The sequence below is a fragment of the Numida meleagris genome, chromosome 3 (genome assembly GCF_002078875.1).
Source record: "Numida meleagris isolate 19003 breed g44 Domestic line chromosome 3, NumMel1.0, whole genome shotgun sequence".
NCBI classification, from domain to species: Eukaryota; Metazoa; Chordata; class Aves; order Galliformes; family Numididae; genus Numida; species Numida meleagris.
The window spans coordinates 67,087,882-67,114,499 of record NC_034411.1 but is presented as its reverse complement, the minus strand read 5'-3'; the positions used below and the strand labels follow the sequence as shown (position 1 = coordinate 67,114,499).

Sequence of the window (26,618 nt, the reverse complement as noted above, 5' to 3'; positions counted from 1 at the left end):
ATTATATTCAACCTTGCTGAACAGGAATGTTTGCATCATTTAAGAGCAATTTTTTTTGCGCTGCTTGTATTCTGTATCTTCTTCTCAAACAAAGGGATGGTGACAGGTGATGCCTCAAAGATAAGTAACCTTCCACTATATACCCTCTGTTTACAGTAAGTTCTCTTACTGCACGTGAGTTTCACCATGTCATAACATGCTGTCTACTTTATTTTATCCATTCCACTTGATATAGCTATTAAAAACAGCCCTTCTTAGTTGATTCATTTCCTCTCACGTGTCAATCTTCAGGATCTAATTCTGTAACTACTTGGAAAAAATTGAAGACTCAAAAGGTGAGTGGGCTGCACGCCCCTACTCACAAAATGTATGTATCCTCCAAGAACATTCTGATGATTTAAAAAAATCCTTAGGATAGATGTCAATTAAAATTACAAGGAGAGGCATTCCATCCACTCTTTCATACTTAGTTCCTCTTCTTCTCACTGTTTTGATTTTATTTATCAAATAAACTTTCTGTTGCCAAATTATTTTCACCTTTCTGTAAGGACTGTTTTTTCCTCTTCTTTACTTTTGCATATGAGAAAACATTTCTACTTATTTCTAGGCATTTTCTGTATTTTTTTTATCATTGATGATCATGTTGCAATCTTATATAAACAAATTTTTAAACTTATTCATCATTCATATAATTGGAACCAAGTTCAGCATCAATAAGTGGCTTGTAAGTGGTCTTAGAATAAGTGATAGGAAGGGGCAGGTAATAGTCCAATTCCTTTGTAACTGTTATTACAAAACTTTGTATGCACACTGGGGTTTTGTTGATACTTGCATCAGAAAAAGTAAATGACTAAACGTGACCTAGCTTCTCACCACTAGAAATGGTTTTGATGACTGAAGTCTGCACTGACAGGACCATAAAAACGTTTGCAGAACCCAAGCTTGTGATCTAACATTGACAATAAATCTCCAAGGCAGTTTTCATGTGCAGTAGGTGAGAAACAACGGGCCAGACGGTAGTTTGCTGGGCAAATGCACAGATGGACGAGGAAGACGGCAAAATAATTATTTCACCTGATCCTTTCTTTGTGTGTTCAAGATCCAGGTTGTGGAATACACAAAGTGATGAAAAACACCAGCTGCAATGGTACAGAGCAGCCCAAGCTTTCTTCAGAGGTGGTACTGAGCGTGCCAGCAAGTTTGCAAAAGTAGGTGTGCTTGGCACACATGAAGAGCGTGCATCTAAGACAGTTGCAAGGTCACACAAGTATAACTGGGATCTCTCTCAGTATTTAAACTGCAACCGCTACAAAATTTATTTATTTATTTATTTATTTTTGCTAATATGGTTCTACAGGTGGAGTTATATTTCTGTATGTACCACTCTCCACATGGTTCTCCTTGTTCTAAAATAACAAATAATTACTTTTTCCTTACTTTACATGGAAAAAAGTGTCCGCCTGGGAAGTTTACGTTTTGCCCAGTTTCCCCTAGTTCATTTTTCTAGTACAGACAAGTCCTAAATCTATCATTGAGGAAGAGCGGGATGCTAGGATGTCCTGGGGATGCCACCTCTATATGCAGAATCCACTGCTGACTCAGAGCAAATCTAGACCACTACACAAACCATTGTCAGTAATGGAGCACTATATTCAGCAATTTAGGAAAGATAGGCAAGCAATATAAAAGAGTCCAAAAAAAGCAACAAAGATGGTTAGACACATGGCTGTGTGTTTCACAAGCAATGAGCTTTCTTAAAATAACACGGAAGGAAGAAAGAAAAGCCAGAAAATTATATATCAGCAGTACTATTTCTAAAAATAATGGTTTTCAAACTTTTCCATGTGGCATTAACAGCTCTTTAAGGGATAATCTTTATTGCTTTGTAACATACAAAGCAATAAACAGCTGCTGAGATTGATTAATAGCCAAAGCAAAGTTGAGGCATGTAATCAATCTAAAAAGCTATTTATTGTGAATATGCTACAAAGCAATAGAGATTACTGCTGTTGCACAACAAACCATAACAGAGAATACACACAGACACATACACACACACAGCAAAAACAGTTGCTTTCTTTTCAAGGCCCTCTGTGTTATGCTGCCCTTTTCCTGAGCTTGCAAATGGCAGTCCCATTGCCTAAGAAAGACCACTGGCCCTACAGTATATGATCTGCTCAAAAAAAAGTAATGCTGTAAGAACTTCAGTGTTACCTGAGGGGGAAATAATAGTAATGTTTTTTTTTGTCTGTTTGGCTTGTTTTTGTTTTTCTGTGACCAGAAATGTAAAATTCCACATGTATTCAATGTGTCCTTGGAAATAGTACTGTTACTTGTATTAGAAAACAAATAAACAAAAACAAAAACAAAAAAACCCAACAAAGAATTGGCTTACCAATTGGAAAAAATAGTCTAACTTGTGCTAACGTAGAGCTAATTTACAAAGGCATTTTTTTTTCCTTTTTTTTTAACAGCAACTAAATCACTGTGAAGCTGATCACAGGAATATTGCATTCAGCTACTTCAGGCAACTACTTCACACCATACTGTATTTACAACTTTTAATACAGTCAGGGTATTTACCTCCTCCGGTCTCCCTGGGAGGCTGTTTCAGAATCTTAACTTCTCCAGTCATTTTAAACTCTTTTAAACCCTTACAAAAAGTTCTATTCGAAATGTTGCAGGTCAGCTAATGCCCATTTATTCTTGAATCAACATTGTCATTCAGAACAAACCACTCTTCATGTCTTTGAAGGGAAGAGTGAGTGCCACTTACCCTTCATTTTGGTAGAAAAAACAAGCCATGCGATGGGAGGGTTTTCCCTTTATCAGTCTTGTGACCCTCTTCTGCACCCATCTCATCAGGATCCCTCTTGTCTGAACACACATGTTCTGCAGGGCACCGAGCTCCAGAGGCTCTCAGCACCCTTCTCTCCTTCTCCAGTGACACTCTTACCCCGTCTACTGGAAACATCTCACCCAATACACTCAAGAATCAAATCTGCCTTTTTCATATTCCTCTAGCATTTGAAGCCAGTGGTTTACTTGCACATCTGGGAACAACTTGCACATCCTTGTTTCTGAATTTCTGACCTCGCAACTTATGACAGAAATTTGTATTACTTCACAAGGGCACAAATTTGTAATTTACACTATTAAATTTCATTCTGTTTCTATTACTCTAGTTCCCAAGGTTATTCAGATCTTCCTGTATCATATTGCCATCCTCTTCAGTATCAACGATGTCTCTCACTTTTGTGTCATCAGCAAATGTCATTAACAAACTCCATCTCATTATTCTAAGGTAATGAATAAAAATACAACTGAAGATGTGTCCTTGTGAAACTCTTAGTAAAATGACACCCAAGACTCGGTTTCACAGTTGTAGGAACTGATTTCTTCAAATTCATATTTGCAGGAAATACAGTTCAGCCCTAGAAGAATTTAAATTCAGATGTTAGAGGTTATAAACTTTTGAAACTGCTGTCTTCTAAACTCTGAACTATTTAATACCCACAGTTGTCTAAACTTTAATTATAGCTATTTCCAACAGTAGAATGAATATTTTCATAATTCCATGTACATGTCTCTTTGCAGCTAGAAAAATGTGTAAGTGTAAGAACTGTACTCAGGGTATGGTGGTGAATTTGATTACTTTTTAGCATTTCACTCTCTTTGTTAAGGAAATTGTTTTATTTTTACCCTTGCAGTCAGTTTTACTATTTAGCCAGTCTTATATTTAATTTCTTTCCGTGTTCATAATATTTCAGAAAAGCACAGTTTCCCTGGAGAAGATGATCCCTATGCCTGAGACCACATTGCCTGTGAATTCCTATCCCGTGTGGGTTTCAAAGTTCAAATTTCCTCATTTCTTCACTTTGGGTAGACGCATCATTCTTCCTGCAGGAAAAATTGGACTGAGATTCATGGCCTTGTTTGCACTTCCCCATGTCTTAACTTTTTCCACTTGCCAGCAAAATCAAAGAAAGTCTTTCAACAATTGTCACTGACATTTTTTTTCTGTCAGTGTGCTATTTGCAAAATGATTGTCACTGCAGTACATGACCTTTTGTCAAAAAAACCTGCCGTTAAAAGTTTCATTTATTACACGCTGACTGAAGCTTATACCTATCTCAGCTGCACTTAATGCTACATTTGTGTTGCTAATTTATCTGAGTGAAGGCAATCTCATTTTTTCCAAAAGACTGTAAATGCCCTCTTGTAATCACTTAGCAGAGAATGACCTCCTGCAAGTTCCGTTTGCTGCATCTGCACAACGCTGCTGAGAGGGAACTGCTGGTAGCAAAGAGGAAATACAGCATAGCTGGACAGTTGCACTTCAGCCTAGAGAGAAGTGCTGTGTAATGCCAGTATAACTGGAAAGATGAAGACCGACCGTTGAGTGTCAGCAGTTCATGCTAGCAGAACTTCTGCCAGTAAAACTTCCTTGCTCTCAAACAAGGCCAGCAACAGGAACACACACAGAGATGCAGGTTTATGGGGATATCTGTAGGGTGCTGGTGAGGAGAAGGGCAACTGGGCTCTCTCCTTGCCTCTTATGCTGCTGTCCCTGTACAAACAGCCCCAAGGACGCCTGCCCACCAGGGTCCTGATGCTGTGTGCCTGGCCACTGCTGGCCTTGTTTGAACCAGAAAGTTTTACTGGCAGAAGTTCTGCTGGCATGTGCTATAGACATTGCTGTGTTGGCAGGATGCACTCACATTTGGCTGTTTTTAAAGATGCAAAATGTCCTCAGAGCAACAGGCTTTTATCAGCAGAAGATCACAGCATTATGAAAGGCTAACCCAGATTATCTTGTGCAATGTTTGGTAGATTGCCTTCTGGTAATTTCTCGCAGCATATTGTGGAGCTGTTTTGTATACTGTGAGATACCATCAGTTACATCATAAAATCTGTGTAAATACTAGGTCAGATTTTCAAAAAAATTTCTATCTTGTGTAATAACCTATTTTTACATGTGCTGTTTTCCCATATTGCAGACTTCTCATTGCCAGAACCCCAGATTGTATCAAGCGGCAGCACACTCTTGTTCATTTAGGGCAGATATAAGCATTCTTTCTTATCTAAAGAGCAGCCTGAAGTATTGGGTACTGGGGACAAGTGGAATGTAGAGACAATGAATGGTAGCTAACTATTTGCAGTAAGTGTTTGCTAAACTACTTTACAAGACCAACTTGTAGTTTCGAGCCATACTGATAGCACTGGAAGAGAGAAACATTCAGGGTTGGATGTTAAATTCGTGCCAACACGTCCACTCTGAGTTAAGAGCTGCTTAAAGAGGAGACATCGGAGAACTAGGTGGTGTCAACTTTTTGGAAAGCTGTGCTGAGGTGGGCGTTTTGGCATTACCTGGGGAGTTGTCTCCAGTGAGGTACATAAAGTTAAGTATTTCCTGCTGCACAGTCTTTTCATGCTGGGTAATGTACTGGAAATAAGAGATGAACCTGATACAATGGCCTTTGCTAACTGTGGGGGAACAGTAAATAAGGTTTATATCCAATTCTGTCCTATCTTGTTTTGAATACATAAAATGAAAGCAGTGCCTCTCCATGGTGATCTCTCTAGACAGTGTTTTACTTCAGTGTTGCTTGGGAGAAAGCCCATGCTTGCCTCCCTATCTATCCTGTTGCCATTAATGGTGTTACAAAGCTAAATCTGGCAACAGAGACAAGGCAGGTTTGGCAAGCTGTAGGTAAAAACAAAACATAACAGGAAAAAATAACAGAAATATCCACCAAGTCACAAAACTCTGCAATTTAGTTGTCTCCTGCAAAAAACACGAAGGGTTTCACAGGGTTCCTTTGTTTGCTGCGTGTAATTTCATCCTTTTCCCAAATGCAGTGCAAAGTCAGTTATAGGGTTTTGGTTTTTCCCATGACATTTCCAGGTATTACGGACAAGTGCATTCCATAAATAGCCCTCATATATACAGAATATACAGACGGCTGGAAAATACAGAGAGCTTGGAGACCATATGCATATGTGGAACCTGCAGAACTTCTGCACAGAAAGCCACACGTGTAACCAGAGTACCTGCAAAATGACAGTGACATGGTATGGACATACAGCACCTGTGGTTTGCAGGCAGGCTGCATATATCCAGTAAGTGCAATGTGCTCTGGACACGTCCATTTTATCACATGTTCACAGATATTATGCTTAACACATGCACAGAAATTCTGGCATGTCTGCATATGTGCTGGGCAGCACATGGACTCATACTTCTGTCTTAGATTTCATGGATATAATTCAGGAAGTCCAAGCTGAACTATTTATTGAAAACATATACTCACTCATTTGGAACCACTGTTCCTAAAAATCATCTAAAGCAACTTGAGTTTGTCCCAGTGATACTACATTTTACTGGTTTAAAGCAAGCGTGTTCTGTAAATGATGAAAATGCACACTCATTGCTTTGCAAATGCTTTCTTTGTGATCTGTGAAAGTTCTGGTTTTGACTTCTTGGACTTTCGCCCAATACCCACATTTCAATATTCTTAATATACATTTCCCCTTTTCCTCCCACCAGCAGCTGACAGATACAATGTGACAGGAGAATTAGTTAGGAGGAAAGGCAAGGAAGGCTTATTTATAAACTTTTGACAAAGTAAACTCCATCACTATGTTAATGGACCAGCCCTATTACAGTGAATACTCTTCCTGAATTAGCTACCTGTGTTTGGGGAGCTTCCTAAGGGGCTCTGTATCTCATCGGTTTTCACTCTAGCCACGTCTTCTTCCCAAAAACCTGTTCCAATTTACCCTTTTCTTAGTATCCTTCACCACAGGCTTATGTTGACGACAAGAGCAGTATCCCAGCTAGTATGCTACCTAATGAATGCACAGTCATAGTGAGGAGTGCATGACAAGCTGGTCATAAAAGGAACACCTTTTAGTGTTGGCAGGTTTGTATATTTCAGGAAGAGAAACTGCCTTTTATTCTTATTCACCTGACGCTAGTTCTTATCTCTACTTTTAGGTTTTTCCATTGGCCATGGCTTCCATTACCTTCACGTTTCCCTTCTTTGCACACTGATGAAATCCCTGTGAGCCTTCTCTCCTCTAGGCAGGACATTCCCAGCTCTCAGCCCTTCCTCGTAGGAAAGACACTCCCGTCCCTTAATCACATCAGTGGTCCTTTGCTGTATGTATGTCTGTATGTCCATGTCTAGTATGTCCATGCCTTTCCTATACTGGGGAGCCCATGACTGGACCTAGCACTCCAGGTGAGGCCTCACCAGTACCCAGCAGAGGGGAAGAGTCACCTCCCTCAACTTACTGGCAACACTCTTCCTAAATGCAGCCGAAGAGGCTGTTGGTTTTCCTTGTTGCAAGGGCATAATGCTGGCTTATGTTCAAATTGGTGCCATCAGAACCCCCAGCTCTTTTTCTGCCAAGCTGCTATCTAGCCAGTAGGCCCCCAGCATGTAGTGGTCCCCCTGTGTGGAACTTTACATTTCCCTTTGTTGAACCTGTTGAGAACTATTTCAGCCCATTACTCTAGTCTGTCTGGGTCACTCTGAATGGCTGTGCTGCTCCATTAGGTGTAATTTGCTGTATTAGCTATTCCTCCCATTTAGGTATCATTGGCAAACTTTGTTGAGGATTCATTCTGCTGATGACAGGCCTCCAGATGAATTTCACACTGCCCATTACAACCCTTTAGCTCAGCAGTTTGGCCAGTTTTCAGTTCAGCTCACTATCCCCTTAACTAGCTTGTACTTTATCAGTTTGTCTAGGAGGATGTAATGAAAGGCAGTCAAAAACCTTATAAAACCAACATATACTGTGCTTTCCTCAGCCACCAAGCCAGTTGTCTCATCATATAACCAGTGATCTTTCTGGGATTGTTTAGTCTGTCGAAGAGGAGGCTCAGGGGAGACCTTATAGCTCTCTACAACAACCTGAAAGGATGTTGTGGCGAGATGGGTGTTGGCCTCTTCTCCCACATAACTAGTGATAGGACTAGGGAATGGCCTCAAGTTGCACCAAGGGAGGTAAAGGTTGGATATTAGGAAAAAATTCTTCTCCAAAAGAGTGATCAGGTGCTGAAACAGGCTGCCCAGGATTAAGTCACATCCCTGGAGGTATTCAAGAAACATTTAAATGTTGTACTAAGGGACATGGTTTAGTGGGAAAATATTAGTGGTAGGTGGACGGTTGGACAAAATGATCCTGGAGATCTTTTCCAACCATGGTGTTTCTAAAATTCTGTGACTCTTCTCCTGACAAATTTGCCCTGCTGCATGTATGGGAGACCTTCATAAACGTGTTTGATTAAAACTTATTTGGCTACCTAACATTGAATTTGTTTCTAACTGCTGTAAAATGAACTGCTTCACTTGCCTTTGTAATGAGGTGCAAGTGATACGAAACACATATTTTATTTAACAGCACATACCAGATGGTCCATGCAAAACTGAGTACAAAAGGAAGATTTTTGTCCAGATCTGAGGTAGGGCTGTTTTGTTTTGAAAAAAGAGGAAAGAAATAGGGGGAAATGGGGATTGCATTGCCACTTGTATGGCTTAAATTGCACTGAGGGCTGCTCTTACAGGTCAGCAACAAGAAGTAGCAAGTAAGATCACTGAACATTTGGTATGCAAAGTTTTCAACACTGTTAAATAACTCTGAATTGCATTGAACTATAGGCCATTTATACTTGGGCACTCAGATAAGATTTCTTTCTAGATAAATTTAAGTTAGCTGAATTGAAAATGAGATTAGATACCAACACAAATCTTTTTCATTATTTTCAAACATAAAAAATAAAGTAATTTCAATGAACGTGACTAAATACTTTGTATTTTTCAGTTAGTTAGGCAGAACTTCTCAGAACACATTGTTTTTACCTCAGCAGTCTCTTGAGCAAATACTGACTTTTTCTATGTTTTGTTGACGCTTCCATTCTAAAATGGAGTTACTGCAAACATGGAGATTTAATTAAGTATCTGCATTTAAAAGAGGTGCTGAGAGAGTTCATTCAATAAAAAGCGCATAAGAAAAGGGATTCAAGTGAGAAAGCTGCAACAACTGAGACAGCGGAGAAACATCAGAAAAGAAATATTTGCTATAATTGCCAAAAAAAAACAAAAAATGAACATAACATTAACTCTTCAATTGTTGACCTAGAAAATAGTGAGGAGAAATAATATGCATATGAAAAGGATTAAAGAAGAAGCCAAGAAGGGAGGCTTAGTGGGTTTAACTGGGTGGACTTAAAAATTGTTTAAAGAACGATGAGATGACAATGGTAAAAAGAGATTCAAACTGGCTTTACCAGGAAAGATCTACAGATGTTCCTGTGAAACTTCATATGTATTACCTCAAAAAAAGAAAGGTTGAGAACAAAATAACATAGAATGAGCTAACTGTGAATAATCTGGAAATCACGTGTGCACACACAAATGCACATCCTTGTTCTTTGGGTGTTTAAGGAGAGATACAAAAAGAAAAGCAAGTACAATACTAACAAGACTCTCGTTACTTATGAGGTATTGAACTTGGCTGTAGAAGAAGGATGACTAGATGTCTAATAATTGGAGATAAAGTAGAAGCTAACAGTGACGAAGGCATGTGTTATGTAAACCCGGTAGGGTTACACATGGAGATCTTTTTACTATCATGTTCTTGTCAGGATCATAAGAGGAAGTGGAAGAGGATTTTTGTTCTAAAAGAAAAGGGCATAACAGGCTTATAGCAATACTGAGAAAGATTAATTAAATTTAAAATGACTGTGGGATTCTTTTCTAACAAACATGAGAAAGTAAATGTTATCATGCAGAAACAATTAGCAAAAGAAAGTTTAAGTCAGTAAGATATATGTGTATATACTAATTTTAAATATACACCTTACTAACTTAAACTTTATACATAAAATGAGCTTGTTTGAAGATACATGCCTTCTGATATATCTTAAGTTTGTTCTAAGGGAACCAAGGAAGAACCCTGATCAGATGGAACTGTATTTTTTTAGGTTTTTCTATTATTCACAGATAAAAAGCACTGTCCTATAGCAGGTTTTAGATAAATTCAGAATGCATTCAGAGCAAGATAAAGAAGAGTCACAGAATCGTAGAGGTTGGAAGGGAACTCTGGAGATCACCTAGCCCAACCCCCTGCTAAAGCAGGTTCCCTACAGTAGGTTACACAGGAAAGCGTCCAGGTAGATCTTGAACACCTCCAGAGAAGGAGACTCCACAGCCTCTCTGGGCAGCATGCTCCGGTGTTCTGTCACCCTCACAGTGGAGAAGTTTTTTCTCACATTTGTGTGGAACTTCCTGTGTTCCAGTTTCTGTCCATTGCCCTTGTCTTGTTGCTGGGCACCAAAACCAAAGACTGTTCTTGTCAGTCACGAACAACACACTTGCTGTAACAGGGCTGCCTTTGTTGCTGTTACATGTCTGGAGATCTTCTGATACGGGCCGTGATCACATTACCCACCGCAGTACTAGGGGCTCACAAGGAAGCTGCCTGGTGCAGCTGGCAAATGGGGTCCTATCACTGGGGTCTGGCCTGGGAGGCAGCGTGGGTATCATACCAGTGACTCCCTCATGCCACCCAAGCACATGTGCACACATACGTATGGCAAAGCTATCCAGCCTTTGGGGTCCTGAAAAACAGGGTATCTCTGCCATATGTGCATGTGCATATGTGTAGTAAAGATCCATTATGGAGGAATATGAAACCAGTTATTTCTCAGTTTCTCAGAGAAAAAAGATGCGAGGATATGTAATAATGCTTCTATCCTAACTGGAAGCTGTTGAAGTTGAGCGACTTGCCCAGAGAAGCTTGGGTACCGCATTCCTGGAGGCGGTCAAGGCCAGGCTGGATGGGGCCCTGCGCAGCTGAGCTGGGGGGTGGCAGCCCTGCCCACAGCAGGGAGTGGAGCTGCATGGGCCACCCAAACCAAGCCATCCTACAACTGGTACATGAGCTGGGGTTTCACAGATGCAGCTACGCTGTGATTTCGTCACCTTGGCGCGACCAATGCTTGTAGCCGCTAGCTTACTCTGTCAAAAACGTTTAACAGCACTCGTTTCAATCAGTATAAATCTGAGCTTGGAAAGAAGTCAGTGTAACAGCACACGTCCAACATTTCCACTTTACCCAAATAACTTTTGTCAACAGTAAGTTTGTTCTGTTGCCACCTATTACTAGGTCCTCAATGGAGGCCAGGACAGACCGAAAGAAGTGCCTGCCACCTGAAACCCACCTCCCACGGGCCCCTTCCTGCAGCAAGACCCCTGTCCCTACCCCTCTGCAGGGTTACGGGGCCACCACAACGAACGCCGCACACCTACAGCTACGATCCCGCACGCCTCAGTCCGCCTCGGCGCGCTGCGCATGCGCCCGCGCAAGCGCCTCGGCGTCCCGGCATCTGCGACGTCTCTCCTTCGCCTCCGCAGGTGCGCTGAGGGGAGCGTGGGGGGCGGCACGGTTGTGGCGGGGCCGCCATTCCCCGCCGGCGGTGAGTGAGGGGCTTGTCCGTCACCGGCGCGCTGCCCGCGGCCTGGCGGCCATGATGTGCGCGGTTGCCATGGGAACAGCCGGGAGCGGGAGGGGAGCCGGCGGGGCAGCTCCTGTTGCCGGCGGCAGCAGCCCCCCGCCGGGCCGCGCTGCTCGTCCCGGGGCTGAGGAGGGAGAGTGTCGCTCCCGGGCTGAGTGCCTCACCGGGCCTCGCTCTCGGGGGTGCAGAGGGTTCGTTCGCCTTTCTTCTTTTTGGTAACGACTTCTTCAGAATTTCTCTGAGCTGAGAGCCTGTCGGTTGTGAACGATGAGTTGCCGTTTGTTGTTGTAGTAATCTTCGCAATAGTTACTGTTAAACCATCTAATAATCCTCCCTGGTAGCTCACTCTGACTGATTAACCCCGTCTGGGTGCTAGCTACCCCAGAGTCTGATTTGGCAAACGGGCTCTGGGTTCAGCCGTCTCCCAGGAGAACGCTGACGGCTCCGGCACGGGCTTTCTCCTCCCTGGTGCGGTGAGGCAGTCAGTGTTTGCTGCCTGGAACCTTTACGGCTAAGCCCACTGCAATACCTCGTATTCATTCAGCGTGGTTGTTTAGTGGGCTTTAGAAACATTTTTGGTCTTCCAGATAAGGTTGATGTCTGCAGAAGGTTATTCCTTTGCTGTAATGATTTGCTGCTTTTTTAAGCCTGAAGCTGGTACTGCTATGAGACACAATGCTGTGCTTAGTGAGTGCTTAGAGCTCTGTATGTACTTTAGTGATGAAATGATCCTTTTTCTGAGATCTGAGGTAGACGTGGCACCGCACTGACTCTGCTATCCTGGTGCACTCAGCCAGGCTTTGCTGATTGACCCAGAGTGAGCACTGTGAGGGTGCAACTATCTCACTGCTAGTGATAGCTAGGACTGATCTGGGGTTCTCTGAACCATACTCTGTTGAGCTGGTGCTCTCTGATCCTGTGCTGTTATCTGCTGCTTTCAAATCTTTCTGTACAGTAAAGACAAGACCTCTGGAGGAAGCAAGTGAGTAGAAAAGGCAAGAGACCGAGTACAGCTTTTCAGAGACTGGTGAGAGACAGAGAGGAGCATCACCTGTGTAAGTTAAAGGCTACCTGGGAAATGGTGACAGCAGCAGGGACAAGATCTGTGCATACCAGTTACGCTGACCTTGAGTCTGCATTGTTGCCTGTATGTGTCCCTGCTGGACTGGCAAGCAAAATAGGAATATTGATGGATTTTTAGAAAGGAGCGCAGAAAATTAGAATTATTTCTGGTTTTTAACTAAGATACTGTATTTAAAAAAAAAATGCAAAAGTAGAGTTTTTGAAAAGAATTTATATAGAAAATCTTACCAATAAACACAAAACCAAATAGAAATAGCCTCATTTAAAACAAACAAACAAACAAGGATAAAACTAGATGGCAGTCTAGGCAGCTGGTGCAGTCATCCTTCCTTCATCCTGTGTTTCTGTTCTCTACTCCTTGCACTGATTTGTAGTTTTCTAGGAAGGGAACTGACACAATATAACTAGCTTCGGGTACTTGCTCAGAGCTTCTGGGGTTTGGGATGGGAGACAGCAGGTGAAACTTCCTCCCAGAGCGCTGCTGCAGCAGAGCAGCTGCTTGATACTTAAATGTTTCCGCCTTAGGCATGATAAAATAGGGAATATAAATCTTTCTGTCAGCCTTTTAGAAAGAGAAAGTGGTTGTACTGTATGTGATGGCACACCATGTTGGCACAGCAGCCAAATTCAGATAAAGAATTTCCATGGTTCTTAATTGCTTACAAGAAATAATAACCTTTCTTATCTTATCATGTATATATCCTCCTATTTTATGACATTGCTTACTTGTTGTCCTGTGCTTTATTACATTTTTCGGCTAATAACTATGGGATAACAATTAGTGATATATTTGTATCCTACCAGGACTACAGTTCTGAATGTGCATCACAGTACTGTATGCCAAAATTAGGAAGAATTAATGCTATCGTGGGATTGGTGATAAGCTTTAAGTTGTGCTCGTGGCTGCCCCCCATGAAAGCTCTTAGGCCCTCTGCTCTCCTATTTGCTGGGTGCCTGAAAGCAGAGACCTGCCAGCCGCCACTCCTACAGCAGCAGCAGGGAAATGTGATGCACCAGAGGAGCAGTGTGAGCTCAGTCAGACGTTCCAAATAAATCATAGGTACCCTTTCCAATGTTAATTATTAAAACTTAATTCTTAATGAGTTGGAAGTGCGATCCAAACAGTGGCCAAATGGTAGAACTTACTAATTAAGCTTATGGTTGAAAAGTGCTATTACCAGTTAAAATGAAATAGGTAAGAAGTGAAGACAAATAAAAAGTTACTATACTGGAAATCTTAACTGCGACTTGCAAATGAATGTACTTCTAGGATAGATGATTTGCAGTTGGTAATAGCATTAACAACTGAAGGTAGTTGTATCAGAGATGGTACTGAGACACAGAAATACATCATATCTCAGGTGGCTTCTTAATATAACTATGGAGAACATGGATGCAAATACCATATAGTACACATTTTAGTGGAGATGATGATGATGATGATGGTTGACAGTTGAGCAAGATGATCTTAGAGATCTTTTCCAACGATTCTATGATTCTATGGCATTCCAATGTCAAAGCTCAGAGACTTCAAGAGCTAGCTCTTTAGAGACTGAATGTAAGATATTTAGTCTTAAAATTCAGCAAGAGATCTGGAAATGCATGGACCAGAAAAGAAAAAATGTGAATTACTTCACATTCCTGATTTGTAGAATCATGCTGAATATATTTTAGTATTGTTTCTGTTCAACATGGTTATTGTTGCGCTTATGCCCTACACATAAGACCTTCAACTTATAGGTCAAAATCTTGAGTTATAAGTAGCTGGGAGAATAGGCAGTGGTGATCTACATTCCCTGTTCAGTGAGAAGTAGTTGTATAATTGTTCCAAACACAGCTCCACAGTGGAATTGCTTACTTAATGCTCTTGAATCATTATAGAGGGAAGAGTATGGATCGTAGCTAAATTCAGTTACAGTGAGGAAAAGTAGTGTAGTAATTGTAACAGGAAAGATTAAGAACACTGACAGGCTCGGGCTCCTGATCTGTTCCCATGTTTTGCCGTTCTGCACACTGAAATGAAAGGCATTTGTGCACTGCTCCTTACTGTCCAATGTGACCTTGTGTAGTTAACCTGAGGGGGTTGGATTGTGTATTAATTAAAGAGACTGTGCCAGCATGTACAGACCCTGAAAGAAAGAAGAGGCAGCTGGAAGAAGTGAACAAAGAAACTAGAAAAATAGGGCTTTTTCTCCATGGTTCCTTCCGGTACCTGAGGGAAGCTTATAAGCCGGAGGGAGTCTGATGTTTTAAGCAGGCAGATAGTGGTAGAACAAGGGGGAATGGTTTTAAACTAAGAGAGGGGAGATTTAGCTTAGATGTTAGGAAGAACCATCTTTACTCAGGGGGCGGTGAGGCAGTGGCACAGGCTGCCCAGAGAAGCTGTGAGTGCCCCATCCCTGGAGGCGCTCAAAGCCAGGTTGGATGGGGCCCTGGGCAGCCTGAGCTGGGGGGTGGCAGCACTGCCCATGGCAGGCAGATGGAACCGGGTGGATTTTAAGGACCCTTCCCAATGAAGCCATTTTATGACAGTTCAGAAATAAACAAGAAAGCAGTATCTGATCTACTGTTGGTTCTTTGTCATAAACAAAACGAGAGGAGAGAAGATAGGGTCTGAGTCAAAGACAGTGCAGAAACATATGTTTAAGTGAGTTTGAAACACAAAATGAATTTTTGATAGCTTAAAGTTCATGGTAGGTTTGCTGCAAAATGACAAGGGTGAAATCTACAGAGACCTGCACCAGGATAGCGAGTGATTTTTTGGGGGCGTTTTGAGAGACTGTTGAAGGAAGTCTTCCATTGCTCACTGCATTTGCTGGAAGATGCAGCAGAATAAAACACTGACTGAAAGTTTGGGTTGATAATTTATCTTGCGTTGGTGTTGTCTTTGGATGTGCTTGGGGTCTCTGCTTATCGGTTACTGATAATAATGCCTCGGACTTATGAGGAAGCTTTCCTTGGTAAAATCAGTAACTTTTATTGTTTTTTTCCTAAGTTAATTGGAAATAACGCTTCTCTTTAAGGCTTATTATTGAATTCTTGTTTGGACTATTATATTTTATAAGTAGGAAACAAATTTTCTGTTATAGTGGGGAGTGCAGTGTTTTGCCAAGAAAGCACAGTGGTACTGAATGTGGTAATTTTTAGTTCCCACTGGAAAAATAAATGTTCTCCACATCAGAGGCCTTCTGCTCTGCTTCTGCATTTTCCTATAGAACTGAGAAATAAGGAGGGAAATATAGTATCAATAAGCGCTTATTTTCCACCACTTTGTTATTCTCTGAGACTTTTTTTTTTTTGTAATATCCTTTTTGACTACCTTAAGGTAGAAGAAACACTAATACATTAATAGTTTGTAACTTAAAACTAGCATGGCATTCTCTGCTTTTATATGTTGTACTTTGTTCTTCCTGTATGTTACTTTACAGAGGAAGGCAAGCTTCAAAGAATAAAAGCATGGAAAAGCCAGAGCCATTCTACAGACTTTCAGTGTCAAAGCAGAAGACCAGTTCTGAGATTGTAAATGAAGCCAGAAGTGTTCTGCGAACACTAAGAACTCAGAGGCCATTGACACCTGCAGAGGATCAAAGGAAGCTTTTTGGATCTGGATCTTCACGAGCCCCTCAAAGTAGACCTCCTTCGGTTTTTAGGTACTGTGACTTTAAGATTTTTCAAACATCCTTTAGCAGCAAGATTTGAATGTGTAATTATGTTCCTGGTGATTTTTCTCCTGTGTTAATCTGTATTCCTAATCGCATCCTTTGCCTACTTCTAATGATGCTTACTGTTGGTGTTAATCTGCATGTCCCAGGAGTTCCTGTGGATTAGAGCTACCACAAGCAGTCATTATACTAGTTTTGCATACAGAGAATAGTGTAAAAAAACATGGTCTGTAACACACCTTTCTTTTTAAGACAATATTTTAAAAATTGAAACAATCTTTATATTTTCTCAACAAACTGAGAAAGCATGCTTATTTCATCATAAACTGTGTAAAAGATCCTTTTTTTTTCCAGCACTTTTTTAGATCTTTTAAATACAAAATTGTAGCTCTTGAAATTAAAAATGCTCACCTTAAAACAGAATTTTTAGTACTTAAATTATTTCTTACATATCTGTGTATGACTTTACTACCTAACATGATTCACAGAATGCAATAGGTCTCTGTCTTATTACAAAAGAAAGAACTCTTGTACATTGGGCTTTGGATATGATCTTTTATATTCTCTCTCTCTTTTTTTTTTTAAAATCTGTCTCCCCAGTCATTTTTTAGCTCTCCTTGTATGACAATTATTTAATGGCTATAGGGAGGATATATCAGCTGTATTTGTAATGTTAAGTGTGAGGCATGCCAGAGAGGGTGCTAATCCGTGTCTGAACGGTGAGTCAGTGGCCATACTGTTTTCAGGCACTCTGCATATCTTATGGTTCATGTTATATAGTGTGCCCTTGCAGAAGACAAGATCCTGAGAATGACTTGGCTGTTCATTGATGATCAGCTAATAAGATAGCTCAGGCTGACATCCATGCTTGTTCTGTCTGTGCTACAGCAAGGAGTGTTGTCATGCCTGTACAAACCTGAGTTTTCTGCCCTGCAGTGTTCTGCAGCTTGTGTCAGATAGCTTGGGTGCTAAGCGCAGTTGTGTTTGTGCGTTAAGCTAGGCTTATATTAGAGAATTGTTATAGATGTGTGTGAAGTAAACTGTATTGTGGCAAGCATGCATCTGCTTTATTCAATTATGATTAATTTCTTTATCCTAGTCTTCATGCTTCCAGTTTTGATTTGGCTGAATCAAGACCTGCTTCTGGTGTTCGTCTTAGCCCACTGGATTATGTGAGTACTCTGGATATAACTCCATGCAATACTGACATAAAAATAGATAAGAATTTATACAATGTAACATAAAATGGAAATGGGTATTGTTGAAACATGTTGGAGAGAAAAAGACCGTTATAATGTTAGTCTGAGACTTACAAAGTCAGCTTTGTCATTTTTTTAAATGAAGCTGGAAATAATGTCAACTATATAAATATTACTATATTGCATTAAAATTATGAGTGACATTAACAAGAATCAGAAGATGGAAACTCTAGTCAGCTTTCTTGTTTAAGATTACTAAAATACAAGAAGGTCACAAGCATCAATATGAGTCAACAGTATGCCTTGCTGAATGGCATTCTGGGCTGCTTTAAGAAGGACGTTGCTGGCAGATTGAGGGAGGTGGTCCTTCCCCTCTGTTCAGCGCTATCAAGACTGCACCTGGAGTGCTGGGTCCAGTTCTGGGCTCCTTAGTAAAACGGTGATACAGAGCGTCTAGAGAGTTGGTCCAGTTAAGGTTCACAGGTATAATGAAGGGACTGGAGCACCTTTCCTATGAGAAAAAGCTGAGAGTGATGGAACAGTTCAGGGTAGATAAGAGAAGGCTCAGTGGGCTCTCATAGATGTATATAGGTACCTGAAGGGGAGGGTGCAAAGTGGGCAGAGCCAGGCTCTTTTCAGCCATGCTCAGTACCCGTGGTGCCAGGACAAGAGGCAGTGGGCACAGACTGAAATACAGAAAGATTCCTCTGAACACCAGAAAGCACTTCTGTGCTGTGCAGGTGACAGAGCAATGGCAGAGATTGCCCAGAGAGGCCGTGGAGTCTCCTGCTTGGTAAGATTCAAAAGAAACTTATGTATGAGGTACTGGGTTATGTTAGTCTAGGTGTCCATGCTTAAGGAAGGGATTGGATCAGATGGTCTCCAGAGGTCCATTCCAGCCACAACCGTGATTCTGTGGTCAGCAACTTGAAAGTCACTTAATGGGTGGTATTTTGTATTAGACTTACACATCTATAATTGAGCTTTTAATCTGTACACATCCATAATCTATATAGATCTGAAATTGATTATTGTTTATTTAAAAATTGAGTAGAGGTATCTGTAAGAAACCGTTTTTTTTTTCCCTCCGTGAAAATTTTGAATTATTTCCATTTTATAAGTGAATCTTCTCTGTAAGTCTTTTATGTTTAATCTTTAAATATAGTATTGTCACAATCATTTGTTTCACGTCCAGGAGAAGAGAGTGCACTAAAACAGTTAAGTATGCCTGCTGTATATATAATTTCTTAGACGATATACTAAATGTGGTATTTCTTGGGAAAGTAGGAAAAAAACCTCAACAATTTCCAAGAAATGTCATATCTCAGTAATTTTGATGAAGTAATAGAGTGTGTATATCAATAAGATTGAAAATACCGTACCTATGTATAGATTAAATATATCTATGTTTGGATTTAAATGCTGCTATTAAATTTTTGTTTAGTTTGTGTGTGAGTGGTGGGAGGGGGAAAGGAAGGCTTTTTGCTTTGATCTTATCAGTAATTAAGCTGTCTTTTCCACACACTGTAAATGTAGAGCATGTAGTAGTTGCAGTGGTTGTGGACGGTGGGGTCTCCCCTCTTGGGCTCTCTTCGCTTAAGCTCCTGAGGGTTAAACTGAAAACTTTCAAATGGATTCTTTATTGTAAATAAAATTGGTAGAGAACCCAGGTATTAGATGGTAATGTGTTTATGTAAAGCACGAGAACATGTTTAGATGTTTAGAGTGTTGGTCGTATACTTCAAGATGGAAGATACTGACATGAATAAAATGAGAACTTACATGTTTCTGGATCTGCGTGACTTGTCACAGTGTGATAGGAAGTGATATACGTGCTAGGAACACGTTTGAAATGTTTTGGAAATACTACTTTAGCTCTCAAAGAGAAATCACAAGGAAGGGATTTGTCTCTAGAATTGCTAGCAGAAGTCTTTGACACGATGTTTTTATGATAAATAAGCACACTGCAGATAATGTTATAAATGAGTATTTCTAAGGGAAAGAATTTCAAATTTCACTTACTCTGCTGAACAGCTTAGGTTAGTAGGTTAGTTTCTGTTTGTTTTTTGCATCTCTGAATGTTTGCTTTGAAATGGCTTTCTGTAGTAATATTAGTATAAGTGCTCTGGCTTGTTCAGTGAAATGTTATCATTAGATTTTGGATGTGTTTTCTTCATGAGTAAACCTATGTAACTCTTACTGTTCTACTCTGAACTTACCTCTTTGCATAAATAGTCTGTTCTTTTAATTTTTTTAAGTTTTGCTTGAACAAAAATGTAATTGTGCTTTTACCAAAATTTCTTTTATCTTATCTTTATGACAGAAGCCAATAGTGGTTATTTCATCAGAAGATGAAGAATCTTCAATTTCCCTTCCAAAGCCTGCTGTGGATGCTGCAGAGGTTAGAAAAGTCAGCAGTGCTCGGGCACAGTTATTTAGAAGAACTTCTCAGGGAGATGTCTTCCCTGCTAAAATGGCTCCCCTGGATCACCGTAAGAATCTAATTTCCTACAAATATAACTGCATGATGTGTTTTAATATCATATTAATTATCATATTAAAGAACCATCAAGTCCTTTTCAGAGTAAATTTTAAAAATAGTGAATGGCTTAAAGCTAGTCCTAAAAACATGATTTCCAAAAATGAGACCGGCTTTCATTTCTGAAAATAAGTTGAAAGATTCTCAGATGCCTTTTATTTCCTATAGGTTTTTAAGTGATGGAGGTTTTTTTCCTGAAAGTTTTCTTCAGTGGGTTTAATTATCAGTCAATGCTGAAATATTTAAAGAGATAATGAGATGGCATCTTCTAAGGAGATTCTTTGATGGATTCTTGAGCATAAAAGGAAGAGTAAATAGGAGTAATAAGTCTTGACAGGTCTCCAGCTACATCATATTTAGTGTTAAGTTTCATTAGTGGAGACTTAATAAAGGTCACTAAACATGTTGCTTAAGTCATTTTCCATCTGCAAGAAAATTACTTTTGCGATCTTGATTTCCTGCACGCTAACTCATTATGGAAAGTGCTAGAACTCTGTCTTTGATGAAGACTCATTTACAAAAATGACAATTCTTCCATTGCTTGGGATTGTTACTTTATATGATAAATTGAATATCACTTTTTTTTATCTTATTGCAAAATAAGTCCTATGCAGAAAGTACTAAATTTTACTGCATTACCGTGCACATCTTCTACAAGTATCCATTAGCCGTGATGTGCTGATGTTACTAATTGAAGAAGTTGAGAACCTAACGTAGCTATTACCTGTTATTGCCCCTTCTGGCCATTCTGGTATCCTGTAAATGTTTATCTAGGTTTCGATTTCTTCAGGTTCTTTTCCTAATGGGTACATACTGAGGTACAAGTTACCATTTGCTTGCCTTCATAATATTCAGATCCTGAAAAATAATCACTTCTTTTACAAGGTACAATCCTCCTGTCTGTATAGGGGAAATTAAAAAGTTGAAAGATTGAAAGCATAAAGTAAAAATGAAGTTAAACCTTAAAGGAGTGATATTCATAAAGATACTTCGAATGCTTTGCTGAAAAGTCTCAAGTGCCCTCACTTTTTTAAACCGATGCAAGAAAATTTGGATACTATAGCATGAGAAACAAGTAGTTCATTTTGAGCTCCCTCCTGTGTATTTACTGTGTAAGAACACTCCTACAAAATATATTCTCTTTGGCTGTTTCAGATGGAGAGAAGCTTGATTGTGGAGAACCAGCTACGATGAGTAATCTTCACAGAACTAATGATAACTGCTTGGCAGAGCAAAGGGCATACACACCATTTAATGACAAAAGCGGGCAATTAATTTGTAATGAGCATAGTGGGAAACCGGAAAGGGAAGATGTTCTAAAAGGCACAGCAGGAAAACTTTTATTTCAACTAAAAGGTGAAAGGTCAGTATTGTTTGAGTATAGTAACGTGCAGTTTCCACACAACCTTTCTTTCTAGTCATTCCATTGTGTGAGTATCAAAATGTTTAGAATGGAATTTTAAGGTAGCACTGAAACATTAAAACAAAACTTTGTTCAGATTACTGGACAAAATATTCTTAAGACTTCTGTTCCCAGGAAGTTTCTATAGTCGAAAGATTAATTTGTCCAAAAAGTTGTAGATAGGGAGTTGCTTTATGTGCAAAAACTTTATTTTTTTTTATCATTAACATCTCAAAACTAAGTCTTCTAGTAATTGCATTTAGAATATTTGAGTTTAAATTCAATTTTTTTTTTCCTAGTTCAAGCCTGTTGTTTTAAGGTGCTATGTGTTCTTGCCTCATCTCTATAGATGAGTAGAGGTACGATTTCAGTTCTGGTATTGAGGGAATATATTCATACACAAAAATGAGCTTAAACTCCTTGGAAATGCAGGCAGATTTTTATTTTTTGTGAGCTTTGAATTTTTTAGTTCTTTTTTTTTCTGTGATCAAGCAGCGGTGACAGATTAATGAGATTTACATGCATTTAATCTGATTTTAGTGAACCTCAATTATATCCATTCTGTAATTCAGAAGTCATTTTTTTTCTCTATTTAATTCAGATCTGAACTCTTGCATGGGGAGGAACGTTCTGCTTTGTGATCAGTAGATGTATCGGCTGCTGCATTAGTAGCTGGGCAGACAGCTGTGAATAATATTGACAGATCTAACAGTCTGTAAATCAAAGAATAAATAACACTTAATCTTCATAACACATCCCATAAACAATTGGTCACCGTTAAAAATAAGTGTTTGCCAGTAAATATCTTCATTCTAGCTCACTGTTAGGCTTATGAATAAATTATTTTTCTGGATATTCTAATGCTTCTTCTATATTAAGGAGAATTTTCTTAAAGTTATAAAATAAAAAGCCTTTCATTAATGTACTTGGTGATGTTACCGAATACTTTAGAGCATGTTGTCTGCTGAAGATGTTATAGGAACTGATACATAGCAGAGCTATTGTATTGTTCTTCTTCTATATTAAACTGAAAGCAAAATTAAAAAAAAAGATTCTAAAAGACTTGAGACAAGAAGGAGCAAAGAAAAAGTTTCATGATTATAAGGGGAGGGAGAAGGGTGAAAGCTCAGAGATGGAAAAAGTGTGGGTGGGCATATGTAAAACTCAAAGAAAGCTTTGGTGTGAAATAATTTTCTCCCATTAAAATCTGTGACCTCAAGGACTTCCTAGCTAAAAACTGTATGAATTATCGTACTACATAAGTTATTGTAATTTGACTTTTACTTAGTAAAGCTGTGGTGTGAAGTAATTTGGTACAGCGGTTGAAACAGATAGTTACTTAATGGTGTCCAAGCATCTCTAATAGGAATAGGTCATTTGCTACTTTTGCTAACTGGAGAGAATGACCTTTCTTCTGAGTCTTAATTTTAAATCTTGAAGGTCTGCTTAAATAAGTAACCTAGTGCTCATTATGCATTCCTGCTATCTGTTCATAAAGTATGTGCTTGTCCTTTATAAGCTTGAGAGCTCCACAAGTTTTTGGTTTGGGTTTTTTGCTATGATGCTTTTCACAATTACCCATTTTACATGGCATTGTGTGCCATAATCATGGAGTTTTTCTGGTAGTTTGAAACACAGGATGTTGTGATTTTTACTTTGAAAATAGTTTCGGAGAATTATTGACTTCTGTTTTGAAATTTTTTTGTCAGTTGGCAAAAAAGGCCTGTTGCTGACAAGTTTGCTCATTGCAACACGAAGTCTTACAGACATTTTCAGTTCGAGTTCTCTGTAAGAAAATTTTGAGAACATAGAAAAAATAGAAAGGGGAAAATGATATGTTTTTTAGTTCTTCAAATATCATTATGCACATTTGAAGGTTAGGTTATTAATGTTCATTTTTCATAAGCTCCACTTGCTTAATTTCTTAATGACTTGTTACGTAATTTTCTGACTCCTATAATTATAGTTAGGATGCTAATGATTCTAACCATAGAAAGTGGACTTCTAATGCTTCTAGCTTGTCACGTGCTGTATTCAAACTAGGGAGAATAATACTAAAGGTAGTTGAATCTAACACATTGCTTCAATTAGGTATCAAGTACAGAAAAATGTTTTCTAATCTTGTTTCTAAGATTTTTCCAAATCTGTTTTCTCCAAAACAGAAGAACATCGTAACATTCTTCCCTCTTTTCTGTGTTGAACACAAGGTCTGTGTTTTGGAATGCAGCATCTTTGCCTTCTTCAGGTTGTGCATGCTGTCTGTACTTGAGAAGATCATTTTTGCCAATGCAGCCTGAGAGATCTGCCTGTGGAGCTTATACCCCTGTGCTGAAGGTTGCTAACAATATTCAGGTGCTTACATGGTTTTGAATACCAGGCATACCGCAATACTACAGTGTGCATGAAAATAATACCAGGTGCTTTTCCTTTAGTAAAGTATAAATGTCCCTCAGGCTGTTTTCCCATCTGTATCAGCCCAAGCAGTTCACGTCACTGTATGATGGAATGGCTTTAGGTAATCTCAGCTGCTCTCATACATTTGAAGTCATTACTTAGACTTATGACAATAAACACATTAGGTCAGTGTTCGCATGATACTGCTTGAGCCAGGCAAGCTTTGGTTTATATCCTTTTCTCAGTTCAGAGATATCATTCTTCATCTGACAAGGCAGTTGAAAGGTATTGCAAATCTGTCCTTCAATATATTTCCTTATGTTTCTTCTGGATAGAAGTTCTGTATACAAGGTTCCATTACCGTAGAGGGATCATTGCAAGAGAGTTTTGGTGTTCTTTCTCAATAGAGCATGTTTATATCAACTAGGTGATGGCTGTGATTAGATTGCAGCTACTTCTGTGTCATACATACTTAAAGCATCTTGTACAAAGTTCAATGGTATATCGCACATTATATGCAGGAACAGACTGAACTTACAGAAATGTGAAAACTTTATTAGTCCTGTCATCCTTCATATTAAGCAGTTGTATAAGCCTCAATTCTATATCGTAGTGATTTACAAACCCTTGCAGGAATTAAGCATGAGGAAACACAGGAAAAGGTGTCTGATACTCCTCATTAGCCTTTCCCTGCATTTCCTGTATAGGTACCAAAATAATTTTTCTAATAGTTGTTTTTCTGTTAATAATGAAACTGTAAAGCATGCAAAAATAGTATGGCAGATCCCTTTTATTAGTGCTATTCCACTTATTTCTGAGGGAACGAGCAGGAGGTATTTTATTCAAGCAAGAGGATTGTTCACTTTCCATCTCAAATTCTTTTGTCCCAAGGGCTGGTGGAAAGAAGAAACAGCGCTAATGAAATCTTTATAGAGAGGCTTTAAAAACAAACAAACAAACAACAACGGACAATAAACCCCAAGACTTCTAAGGGAAGAGTTATTTGCCATTTGGTTTGTAATACTGTTTTTTGAATAACCATCTAGTTATAATAGAAAAGGTATATTAATTTAAGCAGATTTGAACTTTTTGACATGTTGCCTCAGGAAAGCAAGGAGGAACTTCTGACAATCATAAAGAAGCTGAGTTTTGTTTGTATCTTCTTGCAGGCATTGTGTCTTGCCATCTATTGTGATTGTTATAGAAATGAAACTTATAAAATGCTTTCTGCATTCATGTATTTCAACAAAAGTGTCACTGGTGATGGCAGATTTGCTGATGAAGAGCAACCGTTTCCCTAGTAAGAAAAGATGAATATTTTTTTCCTCCTCCTTCAATTTCTCAATATTCTGAAAGCTTAGGTGACATTTCAGGACTCCTTAGAAACATAGGTACGTTCAGCAAGGAAAAGCTTGGTGGCAAATAGTTTACTCCCAACTGGCTTGATCTATGCTTCTATTAATTAAAGATTTCTATAAATATCTACAGAAGGATTAGAAGGTGCTGTAAAGAAGATGTAGTATGCCTTATTTTCTATCACCATTGCTGTCCTTAGTAAATACGTGTTTGACACAATCCTTAAGTATTCAACAACTTCTTCTGCATGATTAGTTTCTCTTTTCTGTGCTTTTTAGAATTCCTGAATGCTTTAATAGAAAAAATAAAACTTGTGGACAAATGAATATTGGAAATAATTTCTGTGTGATAGCTTGAACTGGCTTCAAAATATTCTTTCCTTTTCTCCTTGAGGAAAAGGAATTCTGCAGAGGAGATAGAATGGATGCTTCTTTCAGGAAATAAATCTGTTTTGCTTTGTTTGAATTTTTGAAATTAATGACATCATACGAGTATCAGCTTGTTGTACAGTTTAGCTGGTATTGCTGCAGATTATCCAGACTTCCTTCAGGATTTGTCTTTTCTCATTATGTCTGTCCTCAACTTTTTGTGTTCTTATGAAGACATGAAAACAGGAAATTACTCTACTCCTAAATAATCTTTTTCTATTTGTGCTTCAGTTCCACTGGCTGTTAAAACCATTTAAGAAGGAAATGATAAGGTAGTGCAAAAACTTTCACAGGGTTTTCTGAAGTGTTTGACAAAGAAAGTGTAATGCTTCCCCCTCCAAGAAGGTGTCTGTTTTTATATAGCTTTGGGAGATGTTGAGAGAAAATTGGAAATGAAGAGCTCTTTTTTCAGAATAGAAATTGTATATGCTGCTGAAGAAAAGAGCATCAAGCAGCAGTTATCTGTGATATTCACTCATGAAAGAGTGGAGTTTAGGCTTGTTTGTACTGCCTAGTCCAAAAGGAGTCTTTCTACTCTAGTCCTTAAATTCAGGGTAAGGTTGCTGGTCTCCAAATTTGGGAAACCTAGGTCTTGAGAGTCCTTATTACTAATTGAAATTGAGTTGCCAGAATGGAAGGGTGTGACGTGGAAGGAGTCAAGAAGGAAGAGCACAGTCTAGGTAAGGCTTTAATAATAATGAATTTAGATTGACATTTTCTTTAGAATAAGAATGCTTATGCAAGATTCAAGTAAGATAGACGAAGATGCTGTGCTTTTCAGACTCAAATATATTTAGGCTTTTCTTTTAGGTGTTTTTTTTTTTTTTTTAAGATTGTAATTCATCTATCAGTTGCCTGCTTGCCTAAAGATACTCTTCCACAAATAGATATTGCTAATAGTGTTTTTTTAATATTAGGTATAAGGTGCAAAGACTGTGAGGAATAAAGAAGATGAGAATAAAGGGTTTTAATCATCTTCCATTATTCTTGTAAGCTATACTGTTTAATACGTACACACAGTTCTT

General features: G+C 39.1%; 1 protein-coding gene across 7 annotated transcripts in view; it reads left to right on the top strand.

Annotated features, from left to right (window-relative positions):
- The window catches only part of ARMC2 (armadillo repeat containing 2), a 67,912-nt gene continuing 52,603 nt past the window's right edge, over positions 11,310–26,618 (top strand). For 3 of the 7 annotated variants that reach the window (XR_002437072.1, XR_002437073.1, XM_021392294.1), the window contains exons 1-5: positions 11,528–11,721; positions 16,042–16,263; positions 17,375–17,447; positions 19,798–19,966; positions 21,169–21,376. Coding sequence is in view for 5 of the 7 variants with exons in the window: in XM_021392294.1 (XP_021247969.1) it covers positions 11,543–11,721; positions 16,042–16,263; positions 17,375–17,447; positions 19,798–19,966; positions 21,169–21,376 (851 nt within the window). In the remaining 2 variants the exon portion in view is untranslated. Of the gene's footprint in view, positions 11,492–11,527; positions 11,746–12,485; positions 12,586–16,041; positions 16,264–17,374; positions 17,448–19,797; positions 19,967–21,168; positions 21,377–26,618 lie in introns of those variants that run through there. The other 4 variants (XM_021392295.1, XM_021392297.1, XM_021392298.1 and 1 more) reach the window with 4 other exon arrangements.